Source organism: Limulus polyphemus, unplaced genomic scaffold (genome assembly GCF_000517525.1).
Source record: "Limulus polyphemus unplaced genomic scaffold, Limulus_polyphemus-2.1.2 Scaffold4085, whole genome shotgun sequence".
Taxonomy (NCBI): domain Eukaryota; kingdom Metazoa; phylum Arthropoda; class Merostomata; order Xiphosura; family Limulidae; genus Limulus; species Limulus polyphemus.
Window position 1 is genome coordinate 68,504 of NW_013669695.1, and position 22,178 is coordinate 90,681.

A 22,178-nucleotide genomic window follows, 5' to 3' on the forward strand; every position below is an offset into this window, starting at 1 on the left:
AAACTTATTAGTTTATATAAGTATCATTAAAAGATACCAAGTTAATATCAGATTCAACCATATATTAAGTAATAAACGTTATGAGTGTTTTATTATATTAAAGTAATTTTCAGCCACTTGAAGATTTATTTACAAATTTTTTCACTTTTTCAGTAAAACGAGCGAGAAGAGAAAAAAAATAATGCAAATTATTCTCATGCAATTTCTACTAAAAGATTGTTCTTATTACCGTTGTTTGGAACAACATTTTGTCAGGTAAGTTTGTTTTGTTAGAGCAAAGCAGCGTTGGGCTATCTGCTATGTCCACTATAGGGAACCGAACCCCGGATTTTAGTGTTGTAACTCCGTAAACTTACCGCTGTCCCACCGGGTGACTGTGAGCCAAGAGTATTTCGTTTAGATCGAGACAAAGTGATTTTGTATGTGAAGTTTTGTTTTTTAATTAACTTATGATACTATGAGCTGCTACGAAAGAGTATCAATGGAGAAGAACAAGTTAGTTATTCCCAATTAAAACACTTTCAATTTTATCACTTGCAATAATTACTAAGTCACAGTTTTGTTTAGAAAGGTTTTAGTAACTTTACTGTCAAAAGCTGTTCCTGTGTAGTTTCTATACACATCTTAGTGCGTCAAAAATACGTAGATGGCGTGCGAATAACAAATCGGTCATTCCAGTTGAAATATTTAAGAGTTTCTCATTTGAATGTAATTGAGAAATACTTTGGAACGTAATGTGAAGTAGATCCTTTTTGTGGTGAAGAACGTGTCTTCGTAATTCTCGTAGTTTCGAAATTAGGCATCAAAACAATTCCAGGTGAATAGATATTGGCTGGTCGATTGATAAGCACAAAGCTACACAATGAGCTATCTGCACTCTGCCCACCACGAGTATCGAAACTCGATTATTAGCACGCAGAATTACCGCTGAGCCACTGGGGGGAAGGGAAATATATTCTTCTTCCGACAGCAAAACAAATAAAGGAGAAATATGATGTATACGTTAAGAACCCTAGTGATTTCATAAGGCAACATATGATCTTGACATACAGCACATTTGTTGTTGTTTTTTCTCCAGAATAAAGATTTGTTAGACAGCTGTATTGAACCGACAGATTCGATTGACCATCGCCAAAAATTGATTTTCATCACAGACAAACTTTTCTACAGAGTTGGATGAAGACTTTTCAACGAAAACTCTCGAGAATCCCTCCTTATCTAATCATGCTCTAGGTATGTGATTTGTTAAAATCGGTAGCAAGTAACCTGAAAGTCAAACTTCAAACCTTGGGAAGGATAAGACATGTGGGTGGTTTATGTCATTTGTCTTATACACTTCAATACTATCAAAAGGGGTTTGGTTCTGACAGCTAGTTCTGTGGAAAAGCTATTCAACAGTATGGGTAACTGTGCGTCTAAGATATATTCCTATTGACCTTCGAATCAAATTTAAAAAAAACTCTGAAAGTTCTAATTTTCTAGGTCTTTTTTTAACCTTGAACACTCGGTTATCTTCATAATTAATTGTTTCAACTCCTTTCCTGTAGAATTACAATTTTAAAACTTACTGACAAAACTTTTATAGATACAATTACATTATTGAAGACAAAATTTTACATAAGCTTGTGGCTTGTATGTTTCTTCACACTCGTGTTAAGCTACTTGCTGATATATTACTAATAGTATAGGCTACTAAAGCTCTTCTATAGAAAACAAGGTGTAAGTAAGAAATAGCCGATAGATAAGTCCAAGTAAATCATCCATCTTTTATAGCTGATAGATAACAGCCAGTGACGCTTTTCTTGTGAAACAGTGTTTTACGAGTAAGAGATAGATAAATATTTCTTAAAAAACAATGATCAATAATGATTGTTTGTTTTTAAGTGCGAAGCTACACAATGGGCTATCTATGCTCTGCCAATCACGATTGAAACCCGATTTTTAATCTCATATGCCCACAAACTTACCACTGAGCCACCGGAGGGAGGAGAAACAGTAATGATTTGATGTGTTGTTAAGCACAAAGCTACATAATGGGCTATCTATGTTCTGCTCACCGAAGGTATCGAAACTCGATTTTTAGTGTTATAAACCCTCAGAATTACCCATGAGCCACGGGGAGGTTTTCTTCGCCCTCACATTTCGTGTGATTGATTGTGAAAACAAAACATAACGCACGTTAATAGGTGTATACTAAAATTCATAAAAAATTCTGTCGAACCCATGTTACGAATTACATTACATATGCCATCCGGTGGCTCAGCGGTTAGCTTGTGGGCGTTTAACTCTAAAATTCGGGAATCGATTTTTGCGGTGGGCACAGCGCAAGTAGCCCATTGTGATGCTGTGCGCTTCAAACAAACAAAATTGAACTATCTCTAGGAAAAAAAAGATTTCTTATGATTGCCTACTAATAAATTCTACAGTTTAAAAAATACAAAAAACAACCTCACAGGAAACTGGAATACATAAATCTATGTAATTCATTCACTAGGACTAAAGGTTTTCATCATCTTCAAATAATACAGATTTCTTGTGTGGGATGAAGTTGTATATAAAACAAGAAAGTAGGGATTTTTGTTGTTAAAAGTTAAAATATATTTATAAATATATAAATAGCAGATATCTCAATGGAGCTTTGCTCTAAAATGAACAAGCAAACAAACAAACGTACTATATGTATTTAAGATTAACCTAAATCCCAGTTGAACCCCATGAGTTATTATTTGGATTATGGTTGAAAATATCGTTAACACCAAGAGTACCCAATTGAAGAATCAATACATTCTAGTAATTACAGGATATTCGTGACATTACGTATTAATGGTTAAACCATTCTTGAATCAGCTATTAAATACTGGGTTAATTTTAATTCTGATCTATGTGAGTAGTCGCTTTGAATATAAGTTTATGGATAATTACAAAACGAAGAAAAAGATTATCACAACTGTTTAAATTTCGATTGTTAAAGGAAATTTGCAAAAAAAAGGTATTAATTTTACTCATTTTTGACGAGACATTATCAGGGATTAGGGATAATATTTTAGAAGGCAGGTAAGTTGTATTCTTCAGCATTTTATGGCAGCTTATAACATAGCATTATAATGGATAATATCATCACAAAAATATAGAAACGAAAATTAATTTTATACACCATTCAAATAAGTGTTAAGTCTTACGTTTTGCTTTCAAAATAAAATTCATTACGCATAAAATCTACGGAATGACGTTTATCATTAACACATGCATTTAAATGCTAGTCCCTTCTTAACTGAAATCAGATTTGCTCAATATATTATTATTTTCCACATACGTAATAAATTAAGTGTTTAAAATAAATCCATAATATGTAGGAAATAAAGGCGTATTAAACATGTTTATAAAAATAAATGAATCAAGGAAAACAGTTAAAATAACAAAACGACAACATTTTTCAAAGAGTTAAATAATACTCAGGTAACTTATTTAATTATACAAGTTCTTCTATTAGCAATAAAGCAACTTTTTTTAAACATAATTACAATTATTATTTTGACACGTTCCTCTCAGGCGTTATGTAGTTAAATTTCACATTATCGGTACTTGAATTTTTATAGGCACAGAAAACCTGCTAATAATTATAAACACGGCATAGAAACTAAAATAACTTTTCTTTCTTTTTCTTTATTTATTGCCGTTTATAACCGTTTGATCGCTATTCAGCCTATTATTTATATAATGCTGTCAGATTAGTGTGAATGTTTATTGAAAATCGATTGGGATCCTTTAATTCTTTTACTTTCATATTTAACACTGATATACATTAGTTTAACACTGAGGCCCGGCATGGCCAGGTGGATAAGGCGCTCGACTCACAATCTGATGGTCGCGGGTTCGAATCCGCATCCCACCAAACATGCTCGCCCTTTCAGCCGTGGGGGCGTTATAATGTGACGGTCAATCCCACTATTCGTTGGTAAAAGAGTAGCCCAAGAGTTGGTGGTTGGTGGTGATGACTAGCTGCCTTCCCTCTAGCTGCTAAATTAGGGACGGCTAGCGCAGATAGCCCTCGTGTAGCTTTGCGCGAAATTCCAAAACAAACAAGTTTAACACTGACATGTATTAGTTTAACACTACGTTTTGTTTTTAGTCGCTAAATGACTTACTGAAAAAATGTTTCTCAAATGACTTTATTAACCGCAAATATCGAAACAATTACTTCTAATATATTGCACACAAATGTAGCACGTATATAGAAGTAAAGGCAGAATGATAGCCAGAGACAAACAGACAAGTAAATGTGACATTTTTAAGTATTTTGTTCAATATTAATGACATATAATTAATTGAGAAATAGACTGTAGGTCGATTGATATACATGTATATAGGAATAGCTTACTTTAGATTGATTACATAAAAGCATTAGTTCTTTATTTATTGTAAGCACTTTCTTCCAAAGTGGATTCGTCAAACGATAATAAAACAACAATAAAAAAGAACCTCAGCGCCATACTATGAGCCGCTATGCCGCGGCTTAAAATACAGCCTGTTTTGTCTCTTAATTTTAGTTGTAACTCCATCTATGGCGTCATAGTTAGAACTATCAAGCAGGATTAGAATAAATTAATTTATGAGACCTCAATCGAAAGGGTTTGACATCCTGAATTGAAAACTGTAATTAGATCCCAAATCGGCCAAGAGATGACGGAGCTATGAGCTAAAAGTTTGTACTTGAAAAAACAAAAGAATTTCAATTTGAGAGATCCTGTGACTAGGAGAGATCCTGATGAGTAATAAAATCCAATCTGGTATACGTGCATCCCACACTAGGTATTGCTGGCGCACAAAAATATAACTAATAAAAAGGAAAACAAAGGTATCATAGATTAAGTTACTGTAATCCTGCATGAAAAAACTTTCAAGTGCGGCGGCTATTGATGATTCCTTCTTGTTTAGATTTGTAACTCCGTCAATGAGGTCATATTTAGAACCAAATTAATGCCTGAAGAATCCACTTTTGACAAGATCGCTTACATTATAAAACGAATTGAACATTTCTCTAGTTATTCTTATCGTAAATAGATCATTTTTAATCTGCACCATGTTTGTTAACTCCACTATATATATATATATACACACAAAGACGCATATAAAGGTACATAAGTGAACAGATACCCTAAAAATGAGGAATATAATATCTTATATACGTAAAGTTAGCTGAATAGCAATACACTTTTGAACTGTAGAAGATACTGATGTACAAGATATTTGATAATGTATAATAATAATTCACTCTTACCTTAAATACATCTGCTACTCTTATTTTACTACATCTGTACAAACATTATTTCCAGAAATGATCAGAAATGCACAGATATATTATAGGCATACAAAGTATATATATATTGAGTTTACCTTAAGAGATAGATACGATAAGTAATTAGAGCAAAAACGTTACCTACAGTAGATAAAACATTATGTTAATTAGAAAATAGGCTTATCTAACCAATAACAGAGGAATTCTGACCTAATTAAATACAAACTATAAGAGGAATTAAAGACGAAGTGTGATCACTGGTTGTTACATTAAGTAGTACGGCCAGTAAACGACACAAAAGACCAGGAAAGCACAAGGAAAAGCAATCCGACACAACCGGTCAATTTTCTTGGCACGCAGCTTGCCTGGAGTAACAGTATGGAATTCGATATTTTCGTCTTCTGGTCCATTAGGTTCGCTGGACTTAATGACGTTCTAAAGGTAAATAACAAAGCGTACTTAATGATTAATCTATTTTTGTAATCGTTGCTTGCCTACCTATTATTATACTAGCATAATTTGCTTCCTTGCTCAAGAATATGATATATTTGATTAAAGTTCATTAATTCTAATCTGACCTGACTTTATTCGATAGACAGCCTTATCAGTATTTAGAGTACCTGGTTCTGTTGCTTACAACCAAATTAGCCTAACAATAGCTGCAAATATAGAAAGAAGAGGTAGCAGCTTCTCAGAAAGGAGGAATGGAACAGCTTGTTTACCTTCGCAGGTTTTCAAGAGTAATTTTAGTACAATAGGTGTTTTTTTTTCAGTATAATAGGTGTTTTATATAGTTTTGCTTTTGATAATAACCTGTTTTTTTTTTCATAGGAATTGCTTACTGTGATTTTCAAACAAAATAGCAGCACATAGTGAAATATTCGTATCTCACTGTTACTTATTTAACTCTAAGGTCAAGAGACACAGTCACATAATATACAGGAATTGGACAAAAAATGGAAACATCCACTGGAAGTGACTTAATAACATGTGAACACCTTGGCTGTTAGAGCTGCTTCATTTCTTTATAGTAGAGTATCCATATGTTCCTGAAAAGTTTGCTCTGGAATTAAACTCTATTCGTTGAGAACACAATTAGGTATAAAGCAAGGAAGTACCGTTCACTCATGATGATTTTCAGTCACGCCTACATTTACTTGATGATCCTTATTGGATAATCGCCATGTTGTAACATATTATTCCTCTTCCCTAGCTAAGACGTTGTAAAATTTGGGTAATTAAAGCTCCTAATAACCTAGCTTTTATAGAATCGATTCTCTTTGAATGTCAGTTAAGTCACATTTTCTTCCTGTTGGTTGACAGTTGACGTGTAATTAAAGCTTAAATATGTTTAGATAACACAGATCACCTGTATAAGAAGTTACAAGTTAATCATTCAGCTTAGGAGCAGTTATTTAACACCAGAGGGGAAGAATGGACACATTTTAAAAATGGTGTTACTACTTTAAAAAAAAAAACCTCTATTGTAGATTGACTAGATTGTCAGCTGTCTCTTTTGCTAACATGAAAGTATAAAGTGTGGATATTCGTATATGTTCATATATTGGTTCTATACATTTTCGAAATACAACGAATCTGAGTCAATGTCTTTCCATCCGACGAAAACTCTTCACTGAGACGAAAAAATATAAAAATCTCCAAATATATTGGTTTTTAACTTTTAAATATCACTAATTAGATATTTAATGACACACTTTTAATTAATCAACTGGAGTGTTTTTTTCTCAGCACTAATTTCTTCATAATTCTTTTGTTGTTGTTGTTTTTTCGTAAACATGTTCTAATTGTTTTTTTTTTCAATCGAAATATTCGTTGAATCGCTCGAAGATGTGGCCAAATTTTTCGAACACGGATTTTGTTCAGGTTAGTTAAATTCACTAATAATAGGAAGAACAACTCTTCAAATGACAAATCCAGCAATAACATTTTAAATATAAACTTATTTGCACCGAATTAAAATGCCCAGCTAAAAAAGAATATAGATATTTTTATGATGTGCATATGCTGTTCAGTGTTAACCTTCCACTGTACTGATTTTGTACAAATATGGTTCTACTTATAGTTACTTTTTAATAGCAAGCCTCTCAAAGCTCCAAAAAATCTTCAATATTAAGATGTGTAACGCACTTTGTTTACTACTTCCTCCTGTGGTTACAAACGCACTTTGTTTACTATTGGGTCCTCCTGTGGTTACAAATGCACTTTGTTTACTACTTCTTCCTGTGGTTACAAATGCACTTTGTTCACTATTAGGTCCTCCTGTGGTTACAAATGCACTTTGTTTACTATTAGGTCCTCCTGTAGTTACAAACGCACTTTGTTTACTACTTCTTCCTGTGGTTACAAATGCACTTTGTTTACTATTAGGTCCTCCTGTGGTTAAACGCACTTTGTTTACTACTTCCTCCTGTGGTTAAACGCACTTTGTTTACTACTTCCTCCTGTGGTTACAAGCTTATATACGTTCAATCTTATCTGTATGGTCTATAGGAAAAAAAGTCGAATTACTATAAAGTTTGAATCACTTTTCATAAGTCCTTCGAGATTAATCCCAATTCCCGATAACTTTCATCGTTCGTCTTGAAAATAGAGTTAAATTCACAGTAATACTCAGTTTTCCTTTCTAATAGTTTTTTTTAATTGTTCGTGAAGACTTAATTTTTAGTTCTGGAAACAAAAATCGAAAACAAAAAAAATCAGGTATTGCTGGAAACAAGACGTGAGGTGTAAATTGCGAACTAAAATAATTAAAAGTAATATTAATAAAGAATTTTTGTTTGTAGTTTTACTTAATTGGTACAGCTTGAAATCCTTGGTTTTTCAACTAGTTTTACTGAAATACCCAAAATACATCTAGTTTCTCATAGTTCATTTAAAACAAAAAGTTTTCAATTCAATGATACACTAAATAAGTAGAACATCTGAAGCTGTCCAAAGAAGATTGTTCGAGGCTGATAATAGCCTAAATTAAATACCCCTTTCCTTCAAGTGTTCGCGTTCTTACGGGGATAAATGGAACCTCCGTTATTACACAGTAATTTGAAATTTAACAAAGAAATGTTGATTATAAATTCCTATAAGATTAAGAAAAGTTAACGTATTGTATTTAGAGAAGATTTCAAGTAGCGGTGGAGATATTCTGACGTAACCAGGGCCTTACACAATTACTTACTATCATCTTTAGAAAAAATAATAACGCAACAGAATGAGTAGAGCTGATAACTTTGAATACATGAACATATATTGAGAAAAAGTTATATAAAGATCAGTTCATTCCTACCTTCGAGTCCCCGTTGCAGTCTGTAGAGCTAGAAATCTATGAACAAGAAAGAACTCAATTTGTTGATACATTTCAAAGCTTTTCACCACTAGTAAAATGAAATACTAATTTATCGCTCTTTGACATTTATTGCTTTTATCTCTTCCTTATTGTACGTTGAAAAAATGATTGGTATTTATATCAAGTTTCTGTCATTTACCACATTCAAAAACGCAGAATACTTTTTGAAATTATAGCTTTATTGAGCTATTTTACCGTGAATTGATTTGAATTAAATTAATAAACAGGTTTGTTTTCGGCATATTTATTAAAACTTGCAGAGCGTATTAGATGATTGAAACCTTTTCATTAAATAACGACTATAGAAACATACTGAGAACAAAAAGCAAAAGTAAGGACATACATATATATATATATATTTGTCATGACTGGTTGAATTTATATTTTTAAAGTCGTTGGAACGCTAGAAGGTATCCTCATAAAACGCACACACATTCTATAAAACAAACAATTTTTCACGTCACAATTAACCCTCCTGTTTTACCCTTCAAAGCAGCCTCGGTGGGTGGGTGGGGATAAGTGTGAAGAGATTAACGATGAAAGAGTTCTAATCTGTGCTAAGTATCCTTTGAGATCGGGAAGTCACGTGACGTAATATTTACATAAAATCTCAGATAGTTTCAAAATGTGCCACCAGGTGCGAATACTTTCAAGTTGCATTACTAGGATGCAGGTAGTTCCAAAATTTGCTACTAGAGGTGACCACTGAGATACTCTATGGGGCGTGGTCAGTTGTTTGTTATGTTTTTTACAAGCGAATCACCAGATGAGTGAATTATCAATGTCAATTTGTGTCATGTTATACGAAATCTCTAAACTATTTAACACGATATTAGTTTTTACATTACTATTAAGAGTATCCTTATAGTTTCGTTTCAATAACAATAGTAAATATTGCTTTTGAATATGTAAAATCAATATTTAACATAATATTACACTGCATTACAGTTTATGTGTATTTGTATTTCGTACTTTATGACTTTCTTATGCAATTATACATATATTACTTTAAGTTACAACCTCTTTAGAAGAGTATTTTTCGTATTAACACAAAACATTCAAACATTAAATATTTATATCTTACGCATCACATTAACCACACGTAATACAGTATAGTTTGATTTTACGGCTTGCATACATGCCTATCCATACACTGTCTTACAATTAGATATTCCTGGAAAAGACTGTATTTCTTGTTAACTTAAAATGTCCAAACTGTAGATACTTTATAGCTTGAATCATATAATGCAAGAAATAGCTCAATATTTATACAAATATAAATGAAAGAAAGGCATTGTTTATGCCTTAATTTTAACACGACCAATATAATTGTGTTTAATTCTTATACCTGCTTTTAAACTCTAGTTATTTAAATTAATATATTTATTTTGCTCCGACTAAACATAGCAACACTTACATTATGCTTTTCCTAAATGAATGACTTACCGTAGAATAAGTGAAATAAACAACAATTTACCATTTTATGTTTTGTCATAGCATCCGATAGGACATCATAACTTTTATGGGAAGTTATGATGTCCTATTGGATGCTATGACAAAACATAAAATGGTAAACCATAGAAGTTATGATGTTCTATTGGATGTATGACAAAACATAAAATGGTAAACCATAGAAGTTATGATGTTCTATTGGATGTTATGACAAAACATAAAATGGTAAACCATAGAAGTTATTATGTTCTATTGGATGCTATGACAAAACATAAAATGGTAAATATCGGATACTATGATAAAACATAAAATGGTAAACCATAGGGCATCATAACTACTACGATTTAGCATTTTATGTTTTTTCATAGCATCCAATAGAACATAATAACTTTTATGGTTTACCATTTTATGTTTTGTCATAGCATCCAATAGGACATCATAACTTCTATGATTTACCATTTTATGTTTTTTCATAGCATCCAATAGAACATAATAACTTCTATGGTTTACCATTTTATGTTTTGTCATAGCATCCAATAGGACATCATAACTTCTATGATTTACCATTTTATGTTTTTTCATAGCATCCAATAGAACATAATAACTTCTATGGTTTACCATTTTATGTTTTGTCATAACATCCAATAGAACATCATAACTTCTATGGTTTACCATTTTATGTTTTGTCATAACATCCAATAGAACATAATAACTTCTATGTGCAAACTGCACCTTCAGTTGTTAACGACAATTTTTTCATTGCTTTGACAAGAGCTGGGGTTGGATCACTCTGGTTTGTAAGGATCTGGGAGTTTTATACAGACCGTCGCGTTCGACCTCAAACTTGCTAGATGCTATAACACCATAAAGACTCTCAGACATTCGAACTTTCATTGCACTGAGGTGGACTGTCAGCTGAAGATTAGTGTTTATGCCCAAAATTTTGTACTGTGAATGATCAAATTATAAAACGTTTTTCATGTAATTTGCCACTGTTTTGGAATTATTGCTTTGCAAGAAGACATTAATGTAAAACCAGGAGTTTGATAAGACTATATTTAATGGAAAGTTTTTCTACAGCCTTGTATATTCGTGAGTGAACATTTTAACCTTTCAACTTTAAAAAAAAGATACATTCAGCAAGTTTTGAAGGATATATATATGTCACTGCTTACGCTTTCTGCTCCAAATGTTTTCATAGCACCGATATAATTTGAGTTAATTGGACTCTATGAACTTATGAGGTAACTTCATACCAAATACTGGACTTTATCTCAGCAAATAAATCTTCATATATTATAGAAGAAGATTTAAAGTCCGTTAAGGTAAACGGTGACAAAAAAAAGTTAATTAAGAAATAACATGTTTGGCTGAGTGATTTGTGTCACGTTGAAACAATTTTTCTCCCTCATACTTGTCCACTAGTGACCTTTATTTTACATTATTTATTTGTAAATAAAGTTAACATTATCAAACTAAGTCCCACATTCGGTATTTCCAAGAACAAGAACTCTCTTCCTGTGTTATTTTCTATCACAGAGGACTTAACTTTCAGTTGTTTATCAAACTTATAACTTTCTAAACAGAACAAAAAAAAAATCAATGTTTCAAGTTGCAACAATAAAGTATTTATAAGGCTAATAAACAAAAGTAACTGCTGTATTTAGTATCTTCACCTAAAGTAGGAGTATATGTGTTTAATATTTAACTTCCTCTTTGGATTCCTAAAATCGAATAGATATAAACCCAATCTGAAGACAATCGTATTCATTGTATTTGTAACAGGTTGCATAAAATGTAATGGAAATTTAGCAATAATGACAAGAATGTGGCATTAAAATTAAATTAGTACACTGATCAAAACAAAAATACTCATTTACCAGTTTTAGAGAGATCTGGCTCGCATCTGTAGCAACAGAAGACGAACTTTCTATGCGTTTTCTCCAGAGATAGTTGACAATGATGAACTCCAGAAGAGCAGCGAAGACGAAGGTAGTACACGCCCCCATCCAAACATCCATCGCCTTCACGTACGAAACAGGAGGCAAGTTATTCTGGATACCAGAACCCTTTGAGGAAATAGTCAGCAGAGTAGTGACGCCAAGGGTTATTCTGGCAGGAATTGCCTCGACGTTTAGCCAAAAGGACACCCAAGAAATGACAACGATTAAGACTGTGGGAAGGTAAGATTGTACCAGGTGATATCCGATTGATCTTTGTAGATAAAACTCAGCCTTTAAGCAGCTGTACTCACCTGCAACATCATTTGTAAAACAATAAAAATACAAGATATTAACAGTTTGAAGAACTTATTATCTATTCAATTCTTTTTTAAACCTTTTTCTTTTACAAATTTGGAAATAATTTGTTCTGTTTAACACTAAATAATCTGTTATATGTCTTACAACACTGCGGACTTACAACACTAGAAACCGGGTTTCGATACCCCTGGTGGGCAGAGCACAGATAGCCCATTGTGTAGCTTTGTGCTTATTTTCAAACAAACAAAAACACATCTGTTGCGGTGTTGGTTTGTTAGAAGTATATTACATATATAAGTTTTGCTATGTAATAATTGGTATCTCATTTAGATACGATTTGTCATTATGTAATACTTATTTTTAACTCGGGCTGGACATGACCTAAAGACTAGTATGTCCCGAACTGTGAACTCGAAGGTTCACTGTCCGCGTCCTCCCGTTGTTTCAAAAATATTTATGCGCTATATGAGTGATGGTTAAGTCCTACTTTTCGGTTAGAAAACAGTAGTGAAATATTTTGTAATATGTATTGTTGAGAAGCTTCCTTCCCTCTATTCTACAGGCTTAAAATCAGGAACGCTTTTTTTTCCACATAGTCTTGTGCGAAAAATCTAAAACCAACAAATCAATCGTGTTAACGTTTATTAAACTGTGCCATCACGCTACAAGTCACGTGTCATAATTGCCCAATGAGCAGTTTACAAGAAAAAAAAAAGCATACAAACCTTACAAGCAATAAAGGAACGCCGTAAAATACAAAGTAAATCCTTAGATAATCGATCTGCTTTTTATGGTTTTTATGTCATCTATTAAGAAATAAATATTTATCCAGAAAAGGGATTTCTTGTTATCCTAGTCGCTCGAATTGAGTAAATACACGTAAATAAAAACAAGAAAATACTTATCCACCTTATTGTCGTTGTCTTCCTATGTCACAACTTAGAAAATAAAAATAAAAAAGGCTTAACAGCGAGAGAACTAAGATGAGTATTTTGCTATGTTCTTAGGAGAATTGTTTGTTTCTCAGTACAAAGCCACAGTGGGCTGGCTATCTGCTGTGTCCACCGGATTATAGCGTTGTAAGTCCTTAGACTTACCGCTGTCCAACCTTAAGAGAACTAAACCAACCTTACAATTTAATATCATGAGAATAAATGTATTACAATTTACTACAATGACTGATTTAAATAAAATGTTAAGATTTACTATGAAAATAAAATTCCACATATCCACTGACAGAACAACTTTAGAAGGATGTTAAGCGACTGTAAAATACACGTAAAAGTAGAAAAGTTGAATAATTTATGTTCTTGTATCTGAGAACTCTGTAGATGAAATAGATCTGAGCGCAGCCAATGATCGCCGTGATTAAAATTGAACAATTTTTTTCTAAGCAAATGATGTGAAAGTATTAATTTAGTACATGTGTGTATATATATATATATATATATGTATATTTATGTGTGTGTGTATATGTATTTTGGGGTGGTTTAGTGAAAATACTATATTATCATTTATTTTGGAAGTTAGTTTGTTGTTCAGCACGAAGTATACAATAGGTTATCTATGCTCTGACCACTGCGGCTATCGAAACCCGATTTTTAGCGTTATAAGCCCTCAGACTTACCACTAGTCATCCGGGGGGGATCTGATTTGTATGAGTAAGGACTTTGATATTTCTCTGCTGCTGTTAAACATTGACTTGTGCTACTGAAAAGCAAGGATTGAGTTTGTTTGTTTGTAATTAAGCACAAAGCTACACAATGGGTTATCTGTGCTCTGCCCACCATGGGTATCGAAACCCAGATTCTAGCGTTGTAAGTCCGCAGACATACCGCTGTGCCACTGGGGGTGGGGGTGGCCAAAGATTGAGATTCAATTTATTTTATTAGACATGGAAAAAGATCTGCCAACTTTGGAAAAAAGTTTGAAATTTCTAGGGTTAACACAATCATATGTAGGTATTATAATAAACCTGAAACCCTATATTAACCTGAAGTTATGTTGAACACCTTCCCAAACTTTAAAATACACATGGTTCCCAAATCTAACACACAATTTTCATTATTTCTATTATAAAAAAATGATGTTATATATATATAACTGAAACTGTCGGTATTGGCGAAACTCCATAATTGTGTATTTATGTGTATTTTTTTATAGCAAAGTCACATCTGACTATCTGCCAGAGGGAGCCTAACCCCTGATTTTAGCATTGTAAAGCCGATGACTTACCGCTGTCCCACCGGTGGACAATTAATTACAGAATTAAGAACAAAAACAAAACAATTGTACGTTTCACAAATACATCATTTATTACGATCATGGTTTCGATGTCTTTACTGGCGAAACCATGGTCGTAATAAATGAAATACTTGTGAAACGTACAATTGTCTTATTTTTCCTCAATTCTACAAATGGTAATTTTATAACAGACTTTTTATCAAGTCAGTATGGTTCATGTTCATAAGATGATGTTATTGAATCGACGCTCTAGTATAATTTTGGAATGTCTTTGATTAGGAAATAAACTTATAAGAATATTTAACTTGTAAGTTACCGATGTGGAACTTTTCATTGCACACTGACGTATTCATGTCGGTGATTTCGAACTGAGGAAGTTTGAGATTTTCGTAAAGGTTGACAGGTTTTTCCTCGGACCAGGTCAAGTTTAGTTCTTCAGTTGTCTTGGAAACTGAAAAATTCCCCCCAAAGACTTTTTTAATAAAACAAAGTGGAGCATTGATCTCAATAAATATAAAAAAGTCACATTAGCTATAAAGAGCTAGATCTTTCATATAGGATTTGATAAGAAGGATTTCTTAATGTTTCAATTTTTAACAGATTGCTATACTTTGGATACATATATATATATATCACTGACTCTGGGATATTTAGATATATTAGTAAGCGTATTTAATACTGTATTTATATTTCATATACATTCGAAAAATATTGAGTGTTAAGACGAAATAACTTACATGAAGCCAATTCGATGGTACAAACTTGCGAGTCCAGTGGATATCGATAAAGATCCATCATGCATGAGAACGTCAATTTCAGTCTGTGTAATATAATATCATTTAATTGTTTACTGTTAAAATAATATCATTTAATTGTTTACTGTATGCTATCTGTATTCTGCCCACCACAGTTATCGAAACTCGGTTTGTAGCGGTATAAGTCCGCAGACATTCCGCTGTGCCACTGGGGGGCCCGAAAATTCCGTAATTAATGCTTACTTGAAGGACACATGCCTCTCAAGTGCTGAATGCTTTAATAGAAGATGTGTAGCTTTGTGTTTAACTACAAACAACAACAGAACTTTCAGAAGTTTAAAGTTGCATACCTACACTTCGACCAAGTTAACTTCAAAATCACGAAAAACACTTTTCTCAACCGAAAGATTTTTTTGGGAGGACATCTCTTAAGTCATGGATGCAAGAATGAATGAGTTCAATTAAACGGAAGTACTAAATTTTTGCTTTAGCTTAGGAACTTTTTAGTCCTGCTTAACAACATCGTCCAAGTGTCAAAGGTCGTTAATTAAATTCTAAGAACGTCCAGGAAAAATTTATTTTCAAAATCAAATCAAATCAAAGCTTTTCTGATTAGCTAATGAACATATTGTGTTCAGTCTGCTATAACAAGAGCTTTTAGTACATGCCGAATTTTTTTAGTACCCCACTTTATATCCTTATTAAATCATTCAGAAGAGTAACCATCATTGAATTACAATCATTTTTTTATCTACATTATGACTGAGACGGACTTGCTTGGGAAAATATTCTATGTTTGTTTTATTTTATTATTAAGCACAAAGCTACATAATGGTCTATCTGTGCCGTACCCACCATGAGTATCGAAACCTGATTTTTAGCTTTATAAAACTTCAGACTTATCGCTGAGTCACTGGGGCTCTCTAAGTTTGTATATGATTGATCTGATGTTTCATTTGTTAAATATTTATAATATTAACTCTCTCAATACCGGCTCGGTCCAAGGGACCGACCACGTGACCATTTTGTACTAGTACATTTTTTGATACAATAACTTTTAACACAGTATGTGTATCTTCACAAAATTTGGCAGACGTTTCGTAAACATTACAATTTGTTTGTACAGTTTTTTAATGAAGTATTTTTATTAAAAATTTGTCCATGAATAAATACAGTCTTTTTTTACTTGTCCGAGTGCAAAGTGATATTTATATTAAGATTTAAAATACTTTTCTTCGTCTCAAAAGTTTCAAATTACAATTGTATAATATTTAAAACCTCCTAAATAAATTTTAGACATTTTTTATAACTAAAGATTCATATTTTATTCGTTATTTCCTCTAACCTAATTCTATACAGGGCTGGTCAATTTGACCGACTTCGTAATCATAAAAAAAGAAGTACATTGAATTACTATCTTTTTTTCTTTCTAGAATGACTTCAAATTGTAGCGAGAAACTACATATGTTTATCCTAAATAGTTATAAACACGTAACAGTATACATCTATTTATACTGAAATTTTATTGCACTTTGAACCGTGTCTAAACCACTGTTGGAACCAATATAAATCATAAATTACTGGCGAACTGCAGCTCATGTTAGCTTTCCAAATACACTATACAGGAGCTACTTGCAAGCGTACCTCGTGAAAAGTTTCTACTGTATTATCATTTATTTTACCTAATTTAACTTTAAATAACTTAAAAAAATGAAGATCAAAGAAGAAGGTTTGACGAATTCGAAGATAGAGGTGCTGAACTATTTGGTCATAGTGAGTATAGTTCAGTTCAGATACGCATACGGGTGTGACACCGTCGCTATGATGATGGAGATGCAGAGGATACCATACAACCACCCAAGTATAAATTCAGAATGAATTTTTCGATGCGGCCGACCAACTTGTCACTGCATTGAAATACCGTTTTGGTGCACATAAGAATGTTACCACCAAATTTGGACTCCTTTCCAAATTATCATCTCTTTCATGTCAAGAAATCAGCCAAGTCGCAAAATAAATGCCTTGTTCGTTCTTTTCCAAACGATGTCGAAACCAGGATATAAAATGAATTGATCCAGTTTTCCACATTGACAATTCCAGAGCTTCGACATTCGTTCACACAATCTGAACCAACAGAATCAGTGGAGTTAATAATGTTCTATAGACTCGCCCTTATCCAAACATTTCCTGATGTTGAGATAGTGCTGAAAATATACTTGTTCATGATGGTATCAAACTACAGTAGGGAGCGATCGTTTTCGAAATTGAAACAAATAAAAAATAAGCTCAAGAATAGAATAGGACAAAGCCAACTAAACAGTCTGTTTATATTGAACATAAAATATAACACCTCGAAAGCTAGATTTTTCTAAACTCATTCACGAGTTCAGTTATAATAAAGCCAAAACAATACCATTCTACTTTTATACAGATACATGCAGGTTCTAATAAAGGTGTCTTCACGATAACTCATGAGTGAATAAAATTTGTTTGTCTATATTGTTTCCAGTTTTACAAGGCTATGTATATCAGTAAAATGTTTTCACATGTATATGACTTAATTGTGATTTTGACAGTGAAGTTGACCCAGTTCGCTAGAAATCAATATATCTATGATGGGAAGCGGGAGGGGGCTTTTCTTCTACCGCTCGGGGCTCAGCCACCCTTAATCCGTCATTCAGAATGTCGTAAATAAAAATTTTAAAGGTACTAACAAGTTGATACTACAGCACTGTTAAAGATATAAATTTATCAGAACAGTGCCTAGAATATATTTCTGTTGTTGTTTTTCTTCATAATTAACAGATGTAATGGGCAATTTATTGGTGTATTTTACCATGCTTACTCTGATAACTGCAACCAAAAAGGAACGAAGTGGGCATATGCTTAATAGATAAGTAATAGCGTTCAAATTTGATTATTAAATTGATTGTCAGTCATCACAAGTATAATCACAACGTGTTACTTTGATTGATGGGTATCTAAGTCGTAGAATTTGAACTGATTGTCCTTGTTTTAGCGCTATATCCACAAATGTTAACTTATGTGTACATATATATATATGTATATATAATTCGTATAATTTATAATCAAACCATAGATATGCTTAAAAATGTTGCTTTTGGGAACAACATTTTATAATGAAATACAAAAGCATTTTCGAAGCAAAACGTAATCATAATATAATCAATGTGGCTGTCTGAAAAAAAACAAAAACTAGCGTGCTTACACGCTCTCTGTCAGTAACTGCATCTGGAGCTAACGGCGGCTGTCAGCGTGTGATTTTGTTTTGTAGGATTTTAAAACTGTCTAATACACATCCCATCACAGTCCTGCTGAGCTACTATAATAGTGTTCAAACGTTATATAGAGTATATATTTGCTTCAAACAATTTAAATAAGATTTTCAGCTAAATAATTATATAGCAAGCTCAAAAACATATAGAAGTCGTTAAACAAATGGTTATAATTTTAACAATCTACAATCACCATGTGATTGTTCCTTAAATATATATATATATATATTTCCAATAAGTATTTATAAAGACAGAGTTTTTTCGTATTAACCCTAATAGATTTGAGTTCGCTATTCATTAATATCCGCCATTTTATTATGATACGTTTTAGCATAGTGTATTAGATACAACAGATAGTGGTACATATTACATTAATTATCGCTAGATAAAAGCTAAGAAAATATGATTTGTTAGTGTATGATAATACTTTAATTTATGAAACTATGTTATAGTCCAGCAGAATAGTGCATGAAAACAAACGAATCGTGAATTTTGTGCTAAAAGCACGAAATTTGGCACAGGTAAAGATGTTGCCATACTGACCAGTTACGGAAAAAGAGGCCATTAATTTTTTTTTCAAAATGGCTGCTATTTCAAACATGATCACCAAATGGCATTTTTTGAATACGATATTAATGCTATAACCAATAAAGTGATTTCATATTTACGTAGATTTTAGAAAAAAATTTATTTATATCCTTCTTAGAATGCTCCCTAGTGACTTTGCGGTAAGTCTCTGGGCTTATGGTGCTAAAAACCGGGTTTCGATACATGTGATCGGCACAACACAGATAACCTATTGTGTAGCTTTGCGCTTAACAACAAATATACTTATTAGAGTACAACCATCGATACATTTCAAGTATGATGTCCGTCACCTAAAAATCATGCAAATAACGCACATTTTGGTATGAAAGGACAGTTATAGTGCGGGCTGTTGAGACTGATGTCGTTTCTTGCAGTTCTTATGTGACAAACACTTTGACATTTCTAAACTATGGGTAGCTACTGGAAGGAAAACATTTCAGATACGTATCAGCACATTAAATACCACAGTCGATGAGAAATCCACGTATCTCCCACTTAATGGTTGTAATCAGACGCCTCACTTCTCAGAGGGAGACATGGAAGATGCGTTGGAAATCCTTTGTCATGTTCCGACAGAATAAGCAGTGGACGCCGTGATGACAGCCTTAGAGATCTTTTTGGTTTGTGTCGGAGCAAAGCCACAATGGATTATCTGCTTTGTCCATCGCGGGGAATCGAACACCGGATTTTAGCGTTGTAAGTCCGTAGACTTACCGTTGTCCCATCGGAGGACGTCGATGAGGAACGCAAAAAAATATTTACAAAGAAAGGGACATATATTAACACCGTTCCACCCACGCCTGTAGCTTTGTTTCAGCACACCAAGAGAGTATCACACTAGGCTGAATATTATTGGGCACACTCATTATTGCCAGACCCTTACTTACCTTGTCGAAGTAGGTGGGGGCTGGGTGAAGACAACCACACAATTCCTTGAACTACTTCGACCATCCTACTAGAGACATCTAGGTTCTACCATCAAATACAGAAGTGCAACTATCAAGCTGACAAAGTATTTAGAGAACATTACAGATGTGTTAAATCTGAGATGATTTGATCTGCCTTGTGCAATTGTGGAGAAGGCTGTTATCGCAGTTATAAATATTCATCAATAAACTGTCAAGAAGGCAGTGCAGCACAGAGAAATGACCACATTAAAATATTTCCTCTATATATACAGAAAGATTGAACTGGTTTAATTCAACAACAAAGACAATTATAAGATACTTCAGAAGCATCTGCATATTTTGGTTGTTTGTCAGACATCTTGAAAACGTTGTTATTAAACCCATCCCAGCTATCAGTAACGTGTGCAACAGTACATGCAAATATAGATTAATATTAATAAATTCTTATTACAATAAATATTATTTATTTAATCTAGAAAATTTCGTACGCATCGCTATGGTTCCATACTATTATGGGTACAATCTCAAGATATTAATACTTTGGCAGCTAAACTAGAAAAGGCAACCATTTTGGAGATGCATATATATTAATATATGCTTTAAGGCAACGTTTCTTTCACTTACGGACTAAAAGTGTGTATTGAAATATAAAGTCCAGGTCCATGAAACTATAACAGCATATGAAATTTAGGAATGTAACCTTCCCAGCGGCCATCTTGGAAATGACAGCCATTTTGTAAATATAATATTTGGTTCAAGGCAAAGTGTCTGCTGCTTTGAGGATTACGTGTATCCATTAAAATGTTTACTCATTCATCAGAATTAAAGCCCACAAGGCAATAACAACATATTGGCGGCTATCTTGGAAAGAAGTAACTGGCCTTATATCCTAAAACCATCACAGAGTCATATCCTAGAACAGTGCTACGTTTTATGGTTTTTAACAGAAAAAAACCACTGTTTATTCACCATTATGTTAGAGTATTAATCATCACTCCAACCACTTAATGCTAAACTTTCGATAGTTTCTCGCTTTATTATTTTTCACTATTTTCATTTATCGCTTCAACATGTCTACAGACATTTCGTATCGGAAATATTTGACAGTTTTAATGAAAAATAAGAAAGATAAGAATTTCAGTTATTATTATTCTAAAACAAAAAAAATATAATTAACAAACTATTAAGTTCAAGTTTTGTTAAAACGCATTAAAATCAGTCACTAGCACGATATGAGATTAAAATGTTTTACTAATTTAAAGACCTAGTTGTTAGTTTGTCGAAATAGAGACAGGAGGTCAGTACTCTGCATCATTAGCTATGAAGACGTCATGACAATGGCAGCCAATCCCTCTATACCGTTGGCAGTGTTGTTGACTGGTTGCCCTCCTTCTTATCAATGGTTCTAAACTAGGAATGAATATACTTGAATCTTTGGTGTCTCTGATCTAGCACCTAGTCAAAGCGTCTCATAAGAAGCCTTTCAGATTGAAAATACCAAATGCATTTAGTTGTTTGACGATGCTGACTAATGATTTAAGAAGGGAGAATAAATACGATTGTTTTTGAATTTCGCGCAAAGCTACACGAGGGCTATCTGCGCTAGCCGTCCCTAATTTAGCAGTGTAAGACTAGAGCGAAGGCAGCTAGTCATCACCACCCACCGCCAACTCTTGGGCTACCAACGAATAGTGGGATTGACCGTCACATTATAAAGCCCCCACGGCTGAAAGGGCTAGCATGTTTGGTGTAACGGGGATTCGAACCCGCGACCCTCAGATTGCGAGTCGAGCGCCCTAACCACCTGGCTATGCCGGACAAATAAATACGATCTGTTAATTGTCTCGGCAATAGGATTTAGCTTATGTTGAGTATTTAAAAAAATTAAAAACTTATCCTTTATAAAAACTGCTCTAATCAAACAAAATCATAAAAAAACGATAATATCAAGTATTATAAGACGAGAGCTTTGGAGAGTAAAGCCTAACTTTAATTATCGGATTTTGAGGTTTGGTTT

General features: G+C 33.2%; 1 protein-coding gene across 2 annotated transcripts in view; it reads right to left on the reverse strand.

Moving 5' to 3' along the window:
* Positions 1–4,726: 4,726 nt before the first annotated feature.
* LOC106470558 (glycine receptor subunit alpha-2-like) overlaps positions 4,727–22,178 on the reverse strand; it is a 26,074-nt gene continuing 8,622 nt past the window's right edge. The window contains exons 4-8 of one of the 2 annotated variants that reach the window (XM_022399165.1): positions 15,352–15,434; positions 14,931–15,065; positions 11,990–12,363; positions 8,598–8,633; positions 4,727–5,731 (exon numbers count right to left, since the gene is read on the reverse strand). In XM_022399165.1, the coding sequence (XP_022254873.1) occupies positions 5,561–5,731; positions 8,598–8,633; positions 11,990–12,363; positions 14,931–15,065; positions 15,352–15,434 (799 nt within the window). In that variant the 3' untranslated portion in view covers positions 4,727–5,560. The remainder of the gene's footprint in view (positions 5,732–8,597; positions 8,634–11,989; positions 12,364–14,930; positions 15,066–15,351; positions 15,435–22,178) is intronic. The other variant, XM_022399166.1, reaches the window with a different exon arrangement.